The sequence below is a fragment of the Rhinichthys klamathensis genome, unplaced genomic scaffold, assembly GCF_029890125.1.
Source record: "Rhinichthys klamathensis goyatoka isolate OS25496 unplaced genomic scaffold, OSU_Roscu_1.1 h1tg000053l_1, whole genome shotgun sequence".
Classification (NCBI taxonomy): Eukaryota; Metazoa; Chordata; class Actinopteri; order Cypriniformes; family Leuciscidae; genus Rhinichthys; species Rhinichthys klamathensis.
In genome coordinates this window covers 238906-252200 of record NW_026606598.1, presented here as the reverse complement: position 1 = coordinate 252200, position 13295 = coordinate 238906, and the positions used below count along the sequence as shown (strand labels likewise).

At 40.3% G+C, this 13295-nt stretch overlaps 2 protein-coding genes and 1 long non-coding RNA gene across 8 annotated transcripts in view; 1 reads left to right on the top strand and 2 right to left on the bottom strand.

The window, feature by feature from the left end:
* slc4a11 (solute carrier family 4 member 11) overlaps positions 1 to 3527 on the bottom strand; it is a 73496-nt gene extending 69969 nt beyond the window's left edge. For 3 of the 6 annotated variants that reach the window (XM_056248009.1, XM_056248011.1, XM_056248016.1), the window contains exon 1: positions 164 to 391. In XM_056248009.1, the coding sequence (XP_056103984.1) occupies positions 164 to 224 (61 nt within the window). In that variant the 5' untranslated portion in view covers positions 225 to 391. Of the gene's footprint in view, positions 1 to 163; positions 392 to 3473 lie in introns of those variants that run through there. The other 3 variants (XM_056248013.1, XM_056248014.1, XM_056248012.1) reach the window with 2 other exon arrangements.
* On the top strand, positions 2084 to 8334 carry ky (kyphoscoliosis peptidase). Its single transcript, XM_056248017.1, has 7 exons — positions 2084 to 2271; positions 2433 to 3031; positions 3109 to 3223; positions 3454 to 3571; positions 3660 to 3851; positions 5016 to 5206; positions 6745 to 8334. The coding sequence occupies exons 1-7, from the start codon at positions 2250 to 2252 to the stop codon at positions 8067 to 8069; spliced, it is 2562 nt and encodes an 853-aa protein (XP_056103992.1). The 5' UTR covers positions 2084 to 2249; the 3' UTR covers positions 8070 to 8334.
* Positions 3716 to 13257, bottom strand: LOC130083051 (uncharacterized). Its single transcript, XR_008806811.1, has 3 exons — positions 10192 to 13257; positions 9977 to 10104; positions 3716 to 3817 (listed from the first exon to the last, which is right to left on the bottom strand). It is a non-coding gene; the product is annotated as an uncharacterized LOC130083051 (long non-coding RNA).
* Between the last annotated feature and the right edge of the window lie 38 nt (positions 13258 to 13295).

Below are 13295 nucleotides of genomic sequence, written 5' to 3'. Positions count from 1 at the left end.
GAGCGAGACATTCAGTACGACTTTCACAATAACAAACTTTGTTTTAACACGAAAACTCTTACAACTGTTATCACAAGCATATTTCCTTAAATATTTGTTTTTATAAAGTTCATAAAGTTTATAAAGAAAATCACCTTGTCTCTTTAGATGCAAATATTCTTACCTTCAGCAAAGCGGTTAACAGTCACTCCCCTCATGTCTTTACCGTCTTTATCCGTCTTCATGACGTCTTTCAGTTTGGTATACCTTAAAATGACTGAAATCACATCCAGGGGAATGTTTTCTGAGAGTGAGTTAACCTTTATATCCAAACTAACTAGTCAAGTTGTTCTCTTTTCTCCAGAGTGTGAAACACTGGCAGGCATATTAGCGGCGCGCGCGAGTGTACCGCAGGTGTGCATGACAGCACGAGCGCAAGGAGTGTAGCACGCGAACAAAAGCTCGTGAATCTGGACCAATCACGCTCCAGCAAAACAGAGCGACTGGATGACACGGATGGTCCATCAATATCATTACTGAGTAAATGTAAGTGGGCAAACAGATTTTGTCCTGTTTATGAACATCTTAAACGTGACATTAAATGAATAAAGCACGGATGACTAACATGTAGGCTATAATTTAAAACTAGTATGAGGGGAAACGTTTCCCCACTAGAGAGCGCGCAGAGAACGCGGCACACGTGCACTCTTGGCAATTTGAAAGACTCTGCATTAGTTTTTTATTTATATATATGATATTTTTCTTTGTGAGTTGTGAGTGACTGAATTTGGATTCTTTATTCAGAAAACTGACATTTAGCTACTGTGTGGATTTGCTTCAACTTTAGAGGAGAACACTGTGTTGATCCTTGACAGCTCTGGACATTTGTCTCCCTTCTGCTTCACCCTGTTTAGTTCGTGGAGCCTCTACTAATGAGCTGATGAGTTGAATCAGGTGTAGTAGCCTAGATAAGGGAGACATCCACCATGTGCAGTGCAGTGCAGTGCATTGCAGGTGAAGGATTGAGAACCAAAACCATGGTTTGTCTACATGCACTTTTAAAAATGCAGGTTCTTTTTTTGTGGCATCTTTGGTTCCATGAAGAACATTTAACAGAATTGAACCTTTCAAGTTCTCAAAAAATGTTAAAATGTTCTTCACACTAAGAAAAAAAACGACTCTTTTAAGAATTGTTCACTGAAAGGTTCTTTGCAGAGCAAACAATGATTCTTCTATGGCATCACTGTGAAAACCCTGTTTTTGTAACCTTTTTTTTTTTTAAGAGTGTAAGATATAGATAAAAGACAGAACACACACTATGCCTCATTAATGTTTGGTACTGTTCAAGGCTACTTTTTGGACTTTTATGTTATCACATCTTGAGCAGGAGAAAGACCATGTCTCCATCACTTCATGTCTTCGTGTTATCTACAAGGCTGAATAGAAAAGTCCTTCATTTTAACATGATGCAAACCAGAAACAGGAAAACTTAAGCAAAAACAAGTTTTATTCCAAAACCTGGAGGGGAGAACTTCATGAATAAACACACAACTGTAGTCATTGCTATTTTGGCACAATGCCGATGGGTAATTGGTCAGGGGTAATTCAGCCTGCTAGAGGGGGGTATGTAAGAGGACTCTTGAGGGCCCCCGACAGACTGTCTGACATGGAGCCCGAGCCAATGAGGATGTTTTTGGAGGAAGGGTCTCTATGTATGGAAATAAAAACTGCTTTGTTTTCCCGCACATAGCGACAGTATCCACTATGGTCAGCTTCAATTTCCATATTTACAGAAGGAAAGTAATTTGGAGTACGAGGTTAATGAGTCCAAGACTGGCACTGAAGGATAATTGTTGTGAATTATTGTTATTAATGTGTATGTGTGTGTGTGTCACTTTATTTCTTCATCCTGAGTAGACTAAACTTTCCCACAAAGACTTTAATACCCTTAACAAGGTCAAGATAGACATTGTTTACGCATATTTGTAATATAATTTGCTAATAAAAAATATAATTTGCTAGTAAAAAAGCTAATAAATTGATCCGTTACCAACCACAACCTTCTTCACCCTTCGTGCCAACATCAAATGCCCCCCCTCTTGTATCTTTGAGCTCATTGGTTGTCATGATAAGTCCAAGTGTATTTTTAGCGTGCTATCCTTTCATAGGGGTGGACACAGGGAGAAAATAGATATAGACAGACCCCTGCAATAGAAAACAAACTTTGGATAAATCTGCCACTACCAACACTTCTGAAAGTGACAGAAGGCATGAGTTTCACAACTGAAAAAGGTAAGATAATTGCATTTAAAATGTATTTTGGAGCTTTTAAAAACTAAGGGATCATTTGAAGTATGTACTAGATGTTAGTTTCTGGGTTTAAAGTGATGCAACAAGCAGGACGATGTATGCGGTTCAGATGTTTTCTTTTCCTCTCAATTGCATGGATGAAGCTCAAACTGTTCAACAACCAATCACGACAAAAAACAGCAACCGAGGCCGCCAACCAGAAGAAACTGCCACAGACTCAAACAATGACACGCAGAAACAAAACTTTGATTTGAAAGTTGAAAATGGTGTGGTGAAATACAAACTTCAAAATGTATCTGGAAGCCATGAGAACAGCATGCGGGATGAGAACAGCACCAAAGTCTGTTTGACTAATAAGAGCCACCGAGGAGGTTCACAGTCAGTGGAGCAAAATGACCCAAAGCCCTTAACCATTGTACCGATACAAGAAAATGCGGTTTCACATAAGGTGCTATTAGAGAACTATGAAGGGAAGTTATGTGAGGAACAAAGGCCGAGCACAAAGCGCCAACTGTCCGCCGAGAGCGCGGCGAAGTCAGTGAGTGTAAGAAAGAGGAGCACTGTGAAAAAGAGCCAAGAGGAGATTGTGAAACCCCTCTCAGTTGCCAGCCCTGGCACGCAATCTGGGAGACCTTATCTACCTGCAGTCTCCTCCTCCCAGAGGAAACCCAGAAAATTGCTGTTCTCCAGCACTGATATTTTCAACAAAGTAGACACATTCTCAATCAAGAAAGGAAAAGAGGTAACAGACAACACACAAGTCTTTGTCCTCTTTGTTCTCATAAACAATAGATTTAGGCATGAATATGTGTTTTTCAGTTGAGGGAGCTGGAAGTATTTGATGCTCAGAAGATTGCGTGTGCAGTCACTGAGGGGAGCAGAAATGATCTGGAAAAACTCAGGGCCGCATGGATCTGGCTATGCCATAATATTGGTAACTGCACATGCAAAAAATGCATCATGCACTGTAAAAAACGAAGTATTGGAGTATGCTTTAGAAGAACAAAATATTTCAGTTTTTCTACCTCAAAGTTTTACTTTTAATTCAGTGTCGCTAGCAATTTCTGAGTGAAAAATGGTTTCTAATCTTTTTTTTTGTTTCACTTTTAACTCTTTATGAATGTACTTCCTCGTGCAAATTGTCTAATGCATTTGTGTGCGTAGAGTATGATTTAGAGGGATACCTTGGTATTTCTCAGAAGATTTGCTCATCTGATGAGGTCATCAGGAAGGGAAAGGCTGTATGTAGTGGATACTCCAGTCTCTGTGTGGAAATGTGCAGGTAAATGGGCACAGGTACAGTATGTGCACACACACACACACACATCATTCCAGTAGAACGCGGCTCTGAACTTTCTCTATTTCTCTAGGGAGCTGGGCATTGAGTGTGTGGAGGTGAGTGGGTACAGCAAAGGCATTGGATACCAGGCCAGGCACAGTTTAGCTGAGAAGCGTTCCGATCATGAGTGGAATGCTGTTTTCGTGGGGGGTCAGTGGTGGCTGCTTGATGCTTGCTGGGGCGCTGGCACTGTGGATATGAAAAGCAAAACATTTGTGAAGAGGTCAGGCTCCTCAGAGTGTCAGTTCTACATATCATACATACTGACAAATCATAAGCAGTTTTCACATACACCATTGTTTGTGTATATTCTAGAGCATTTAAGAGTTGGGTTCCACGGGAGAGAGAAAAAATGTCTCCGTAAAATGATATTTAAAAGCTTAGTTTTATGATCAAAGTTCTCTAGTTTTTATTTTGGGAAGGAAAATTAAATTCAATGCAATACAATAACATTGCTTCAATCTAGTAAGTGTTCCTCCGGAAATATTACTAATAAACCGTTATTCTTACGTTTACTTTATAGAAATCAGCAAAGATTTCACAGCAAAAAGACGTGTATCATGATCATAGCCTGCTGTAAACCTCTAAAGGCCTAAGGCCTCTAAATTATCATCATGATCAAACATTTGCTGCAAAAAAACTTGTTGTGCACAATCTACTTTATGCCTTCTGTCATCGGATTGATAGTTTATACTTTTTAGCAAGTAAAAAGGCTTTTAGTACAATTCTAAAAACATCAGTCTTATAGGGTTAATTAATTCTGATATTATTAATCAATGGTATATCCTGTTGGTATTCTGTTGAAACCATCAGTCAGTGTTATTTCAACATGATTTAAACAATTTTTTTTTTATTATTAGCCAGTGAATTACACTACCAATAAATCCTCCTGAAAAGAACGATCCACCAAAAAAGAATTGAAAAAAAAAAAATCTGCAATTTGAGACAAAAACAAAACAAAACAAGACTGCAACCATCCATTCCCATGAAGCAGTGTGAATGACTTAAACAAGTCGGCCTCCTAACTCAAAACGTTTAATTTTATGAATATTCTGCAATAAACTGAAAATGTATTTCTATACTTCTAACTCTTGACTATGAATCAAGTTTTATATTGTACTTTGTATTTGATTGTATCAGTATATTCAGTCCCCTCTTAAATTACACTGAGTACACTGACTATACATTTTTATATATTTTACTTTTTTTCTGGTTTACAAATCCTTTTTTGCTTCAAAATCAAAGTTTGTAATTCATCAAAAAATGATCTGGTTGGTTTACAGCAAATTTACAGTCTCTTCTGAGAAAATAGGATGCAAAATATTGAGGACACATACTGCAATAAAAAACAACTGCAATAATAAGTATTGATGTCTGTCTCTTTCAGGTATGATGACTTTTATTTCCTGACTGAACCCAGTGAGTTCATAAACTCACATTTCCCTGATGACGAGACCTGGCAACTGCTCACCACACCCATCTCTATGGAAGAGTTTGAAATGAGACCCTTGAAGACCTCAGCATTTTATCAGTTTGGATTGACTCTCACACAACCTACACAGTACAAAACTATCACAGGTGTGCAAATGAACACAAAACATACACTATCAACGCAACTACACATGCATAATAGAATAATTCAGAAACTCAAAAGGGAAGATCAGTGAAGCACACACACTGTTACGCTGTAATGAGATAATAGGCGGCTGCTGGCATCAGCTCGTGTTGAGAAGCTCTGAGAAAATTGTTTAGACTGTTTGCTGCAGATTAGACTGTCTCATGAGAAAAAAAGTTATTGTAACTAAAACTTACTGAATACTTTCTATGGCATGCACTGCAGCAAAAGCAGGCAATAATATTAAATAAATAGTGGTACCAAGAATGGCTGCATACACACTGAAGCTATGCAGAGTCACTCCTGGAAAACCCAGGGTCTCAAGATGCATTATTTAACTTGACACAGTGCCTTAAAAACGACATCTTATTTCTTCTCTGCTGACGTGTTTACTGGTGTGAGGCCTGGACAACCTGTCACTCACATGAGATCACAGCAATAGCAAACCACAATGATCCAATCAATTCCTGATGGACAAAATCAAGTCCCACCCGACTTTTTTTCTTGTTCGAGAAGCCGGCAGATGAACCGATGCCTAAGTCCAGGCACTTCTCAACCTTTACGCTATGGAGTTGTTGATGTTGAATGGCATGCTTAAAGGCCCACTGAAGTGCCTTGAAACGCGCAGCATTATTCAACGTGTTGATGTAATTTCCACTGAAACAGGAAGACAATTTGAACAGCTCCTCCCCTTTTTTAAAATAGCGCTTTGTTTATATCACAGACAGCTTGGCTCGAGCAGTTGAGCTTGGTAAAGCCGCAGTTCCCTCCTAATCTGTAACCGTTTCTCCATTTTGCTTTAAAATATAGCATTCTGTGCAGAATTCAAATGCGTCTGAGTCCGATACATTTTCTGGTCTGCGCTGACTCGCTCTGTGTTATCGTGTCTCTGGACCGGAGCAGACTGTGTGCGCGCTGCGGTGGTTCGCGGGACACTAACATGCAACCAGACTTCATTTGCCCCAATGGAAAGTGTCTCCCTATCCCCTATGTAGTGTACTATGTGCCATTCACCATGTAGAAAATAGTAAATGTGCAAACAAGTGACCGATTATAGCCATAGCTTCAGCCTCTATTTATCATGTAGGGGGGCAGCTTCAGATTCTAGAGAGCATTTGATTGGACAGAAAATCTAATGAGAAGCTGAAGTGCATAGTGATGTCATCAAAATCATTGATCTACGTTGGCAGAAGTGAGAGACTAAGTTTTGAATATCTTCTAAATGCAAATTTTGTTATTGTTTTGGAGCACACTACTAGCTTGTAGATAACGGTAAGGCTAACATATTCATACTTTAACATTTAGTTCACAGGGGACTGGTAGCTAGCTCCTTTAACTAACTGTTGCAAAAGCCTCTTATGTCAACCATCGTAAATTCAGGAGTGGTTCTCCGTGCATGAATTTAAGAATGCGGTTGTCACTGCCAAAAATTTCCAGTGTGAACGTAGGCACAATATTACTGTAACATTGTGTTAAATGTGTCAAAATTGGTTTTCCACAGACGATGGGGAAGCAATTGTGTCGGTGAGATCCTCTAGACCATTGACCTTTTCGTATGAGATGAGGCAGCAGGATCACGAGACAGGAACTCTAAAGCAGGAGGAGGTTGACAGCTCCTGTGGTCTCTTGTCAGTTAGTCAACAAGGGATGAAGCTGCGATTACTGCCCCCAGAGCCTGGGGCCTACGAGGTGAAGCTGTTTGCCCGACGAGAGGGTGAACATGGTGTTCTGCGGTGGGTTTGCTCTCTTGAGCTGGAGTGCCCGAGTATCCAGAAGAGACAGGCCCTTCCTGATAACCCTTACCTGAACTGGGGCCTGGCAGCGGGGTCATCGGCTCTAGGTGTCAAGGGTTGCAGCGCCGCAGGAGAAGAGGCAGTGGAGGTGGGTGAGGGTGGCGAGTGCAAGGTGATCCTACACACAACACGACCTCTGATGATGGTGTGTGAACTCACGCACCCCGAGCTCGACGCCGCTACGGCCAAGCGCTGCCTTGCATTGCAAATTACAGCAGAGCAGCTGGTGTGCAACGTCATGTGCCCGTACAAAGGATTTTACCGGCTGTCCGTATTTGTGCGGGATTACGATAGTGGAAGTGGGACTTTTCAAAACGCCGGGAACTACCTGCTGCACTGTCAAAGTCAAGGGTTGAATCCAAATGTTCTGTATCCTGCAGACCTTGGCTTGTGGTGTGGTCCCGGGATGCGCACTCAAGAAGCCGGACTGTCCCATTTCAGCCACACAGGGGCGATAGTGAATGCACCACAGGGGCGGTGCAACATCACCTTCCATTGTGCCACGCCAGACCTACAAATACACGCGGTCCTCTGCGCTGAGCTCCACGAGGAGGCCCATTTTCCTCTGTCCCGATATGTACTCCTGACATTTACAGAAACTAAGGTTACTGTGAGTGTGTGCGCGCCCAGAGCGGGAGTTTATCGTCTTGCTCTTTATGGACGGAAACCCCCTGAGCAGGACTACATGTCGCTGTGTGACTTTATAATCAGGAGTGTGTGTGAAAAGCCCGGAGATCCATTCCCCGCTGTATATTCAGCGTGGGTAAGAGGGTGTGTGTTGCTGGAGCCCCGCACAGGTGTGCTGGCAACCCAAAGATCAGTGAGTTTTCGCGTGCGGGTATCAGGTGCTCAAAAAGTGTGTGTCGTGGGGGAGAAACGAACGGATCTGAAGATGAATAAGAGCAGAGTTTGGGAAGGTGAGGCAGTCACAGGAAATGCCACACAACTCAAGCTGGCTGCTGTCACTAAAGAAAGCAATGACATGCATGTTCTCATGACCTTTGATGTTCTTAACCTGGAGAATGAACTGTGAACAGAGCATTATTTTGTCTAGAGGACACGAGGCTATGGTCACACTGCAGTTCAATGTGGTCCAACAGATTTTTTTTTCCTTATCACATGTATTACATTTTTTTTTGATAAAAGTGTGAACCTCGATGATCTGGTTCGCTTTCATAATATTATTTGAAAATAAATCAGATATATATCTGTTGTTTGAGAACACTACAAAAAAATATATAATTTTCATAGAAATATGAAATCATAAGATAAATTAACAACAAGCTAAACTGTGTAAGATAGAGTACATATCTTTAAATGTAGCCAACTTTTTTCATTAAAATTAATTATATTTATGCCTGAAAGATGAAACCAACTTTGTTGTTAGGGTAATAAGAATAAACTTAACTCAATACATGAACATATTTTATTATAAAAAAATAATAATAATTTAAGAATTATATTTAATTCTTATTATAGCTGAATGTAATATCTGGACATTTTGAATCTGGAAATAATCAACAATATTAATGCAATACTTTTGCTATAAATTGGTCAAAACTGACAGTAAATACTTTTACATTGTTACAAAAAAGGTATATATCAAATAAATGCTGTTCTTTTGAACTTTCCAATCAAAGAATCCTTGAAAAATGTATCAGTTTGAGCCAAAAATTTAAAGCAACACAACCATTTGCAACATTGATAATAATACGAAATGTTACTTAAACAACAAATCCGAATATTTGAAAGTTTTCTGAAGAATCATTGAAGACTTAAGACTTAATTACTGAAGACTTAAGTAATGTTGCTGAAAATTCAGCTTTGCCATCCCAAGAATAAATAACAATGTTAAAATATAATAAATTGTAATATTATTTCACAATATTATAGTTTTTACTTTATTGTTTATCAAATAAATGCAGCCTAGGTGAGCACAAAAACGTCTTTCAAAAAAATCTTACCGACCCCAAATTTTTAAACTGTGGTCTATAATCACATTTGAGTAGAATTGGAATTGGGCGCTTTGGGTTTCAGTATGAACGTAGCCTAAAATAGGGGAAAGAATAGAGCAAAAGCATACATTAGAAACATCTCCAGGTCAAAGCGTGATAATAGCCACTCATATTTTGAATAAGCTGTTTCTTAATGACATTTATGTCACTGTATGTGTGTGTGTGAATGCTATATTTGCATTGTGACACAGTCTATCTCTCCTGCCTCTTAGGCACTGCAAGTGTCAGGGACATAAAATGACACTCTGATTAAAGCAGATTAAAGGGCACTCTGGCCTCAGTGTGTGTCCAACAAAAGGGACAATTATTGTCCATCCAATTTATCAATCCCTGACAGTGATCAAAAGGACAGAGATGACCAAACACCTGCCATGTTCAATGTAGCTTGAACATGATGATGCATGACGCTAGCAGCAGCAAGGTCATGGGTTTGATTCCCAAGGAATCCATGACTTTTTACACCAGATACAGTCGGTATCTGCCCAATGCGTAAATCTTAATCAAATTGTAATTCATAATATATTTATACAACAAAAATGTAAACTTGCTTTAAAAATAAAAAGCTTTGTTCGAGTAAAATATGTTTACATTTATAGCATTTCAGATGGTTTGATGTACATTCTCCTAACATCCCACATTTAGACTATCTGGATCAAGCACCCAGTGCCAAAATCTCTCTTCACTCCACTATGAGGAGCCATGGGAGATAAACAGACCATAGTAGGGTATGCATGATGCAGTCATAACAACTAGTGCATCAGAAATGAAACCCTGAACCTTCCCACTGGCCAGTGAGAAACAATGGCTGCTATGTGTGCAAAGGGTGGGTCCCGTCTCCAGGGAGAGATGAAGGGAGCCTGATGTAAGTTGAAAGAAATGTGGGTATTGTATCTGCAAGAGGGTGAGCGCATTGTTTTGAACCCACCTTAGAGTGGAACGCAGGCTGTATATATGGCTAAGGTTGGGCTGGGACGTGTGTGTAGATCCTTGGGGTGCGTTAGAGTCACAGTGGGTTGAATACCAGAATTTTGGAAGGTGGGGTGGGCAGCGACCCTAAATGAAGGCCAGGAAAAGGATGTGTGGTAGGCTTCAATTTGACACACAAAACAGTGTTCGATTACAGATTACAGATACACATACAAGGTTATAAATAGCTTCTGTTGTTGCAGGCCCCAGAGATTAGCGTTTATGCTGGGTTTGGCATCCTTAAAGATGTTATCACCATGTGACAAATCCACTGCTGAGTTGATAACCTTACACACACAAACACACTTCTCTTCCAGGCTGCTTTTGTCTGAAGATGTTTGTTGCCAGCATGTTTCACTGAATAGACCAATAAGAATGACAGACAATACAAATAACCCATCAACGGAACGGAAGTAGCTTATATTTTTAATATGTTATTTTGTCATAAACACACCATATATATTAGGGGGAAAAAAGCATCAGTCACAGGAGAAAACATGAGTTACAGTAGTTTTGTGCAAACAACACTTAAATTTTGATTTTTCACAAACTTTTGTTTAACCCCTTTAAACAAAAAAAAGTTATTTAAGAACTTTTGGCACCTTTCAAGTAGAACCATCTTAAATATTGTTCATTTAAGAAGATATCAAAGATATCATGAACTCCGAGCACTGGATATTCTGAAACTGAGGTAAAGACGGGTAAATCTATTTGAATTCCACATTTTCCCTCCGAGTCAAAAAGGTCCAATGTTTCCCCATAACGCCAACACAAGACCTTATGGGTGCATGTTTAGCTTTGTGCAAATAACGTTTAGCTAATAATACCTCTTTTTTAGCTATTTCAATTTTCAGGCTTGTCCCCAGCCAGCCAGCAGCAACTGGAAATTATTTAGCCCTTTAGCTTGTCCTATTTCTACTGTGGCCCTCGAAGCACAGCACATCATCCACAAAATAACGCACCAAATGTAGGCCGGTTGTGAAAGACGTTTAATATAAAACTTCTATGCTGGTGTTACCTACTCTACTAGATACCTGAGAACATGAGACATGTGCTGTCAGAATGACCAGCTTCTGGTTGGTTATTAAAAACAAATTATCAGATTTAGGGACAAGATAAAAGTTTTGGTCAGGACTCAGGAACAAGCCTTCAGTGACCATTGAAAGTCTGAATATTTATCTAATAAAAAGTGCTTCTCTTTAACCTTTTGGAAAACCCAGGCCGGTTTGTGTTAAACAAATCAAAACGAAAAAGACATAAATCTATCCCTCCTATCTGAATAGCATTAAAGCCACTAATTTAAGATTATCCTTGACATTAATGTCAAAAACCTTTCCACCAAACTCTGTTTTATTCCTCTAACTTCAGCTCGATGAGCACAGCTGTGCGGGCCAGAGGGGGTTCAAGCCCACAATACCAGGAAGTGCCTCTGGAGGGCCTCACTAGAGTCGTCTGTGTGAGGAGCAAAAGCCAGATTCTTAGTGTTCATCTATGACAAAAAGCTTCTAAATCCATCAGCCAAAGTCTAAGACAAGAATTTTTCTTTGTCTTGAGTTTTATACGGTGGCCCTCCAGTGCCTTCCTGTTACTCAGCAGACCCTTACTGGCCCTTTACACTAACATAGACAAACAATTCTTCTATCCTTTCACCAACACTGGCGCTTTCTGCCCGGGGATGCCCCTGCTCTCTGCCAAGACTCTGCAGCGGCAGCCAAATATCTGTCACAGGAGAGAATCTGCTTCGCCTGAGGAATACTATCATCTGGCTCCAATTTAATTGATTTCACAGCATTAGAAAAATAGAATTTGCGAAGATAAATCACGTTTTTCCAATATGAAAAATAGATCGAACTCTAGCAATTTCTTTCTTGGTTGTTCCAGTTTGGTGAAAGGCATTTCTGTTAGCATAAATAGAAATTGATAAGACATCTTAACACATGCGGATAGTATGTGCTAAAAATGGCCGCTACTTCGAACTACACATTATATAAGTGTTTCGTAGCCCTGTACCCTTTAAGGACAGCTGCTGTGTAGAACCCGACTAATGGCAACACCACGAGCTAAATGAGCATGTGTGTGTGTGCGCGGCACATTGGTGATTGTGTTTCAGCACTCGTGAAGTGACTGCTTACCTCTGAGGCTCTGTCACCTATTAGCGAGTAGTCAGATTCTCTATGCTTCTCGGTTTAGCGCGGATCTACATCTCAGCAACGTCCTTTCAGAGTTTGTTCACAACAGGGCGGCCCTTGAGTAAAACTGCACTTGCATACTGACAAGGTACAGAAGTGTCAAGAGACATAAAAGGCAAAGTTACTATATTATAAATCTCAAAAGGAACACTAAAAAAAGCTCATAGCAACATTAGCACTATGTAGCTCATAAATCTCCACAGTAACTCTGACCAAAAAGTGAATATGGCTTGGTGAAAGAGCTGCTAACCATGTAGTGTATTAACACCGGTACAGTATATTGCAGCACAGAAGAGACCAGCAGTGTCCGAGTTTCTTTGGAAGTGCATCCCTCTGCTCTTTTAGTGGCGCCGTAATCATTTAAAAAGCATTACTTTTAAGGCTTGTCTTACAGACAAAAGGTCAAATGTGTGTGTATACACATGTAAAAGACACTGCTGCTCTCCTGCTGTGAGTGATTAGTCAAAGAAAACATGCATAGAATGACACACACCCCAGGATAGAGCTAAAATATGACCGTAATACTGAACGGTACAGATCTAGTACAGTACAGGGGTGATATATGCACACTAATTCTGTTTCTGCCATGCCTTTGTACCAGCGCACACTCGGCAAGCACAGGTTTAACACACCAAATCGATTCCTGGTGCTACACGAACCCAACATTAAATAGTCAATCTGTTTAAGAACACATTAGAACTCCTAATAATAAACCCTCCATTAACCCGATACCCTAACCCTCCCAAAATGGGGTGACTTGAAGCACCGCTGTGTCAGTTAATCACTTCAGAATGGCTGAAAAGAGAAGTGCAGCACATGAGAGATCCTCAGCCCTGCTCTTCACAGCAGGGGTCGATAGATTGACAGAGGCTGACTGAGGGCAGGTGCAGTGCACCTGCCTTTCCAGATGCACACGGCTGGAAATGAGCCTTCTGTTTGATCACTTTCAGCCTCACTGACAAACTTCATTACGATTCAGCTCAATATGTCTGCTAGGCACTGGAATTACAGTAGGACAACTTCACTGCAGGGAGCTTCACCACTACAGCATGAGCGTAACGATCTGGAAATCCTTTATATATGAGCCTC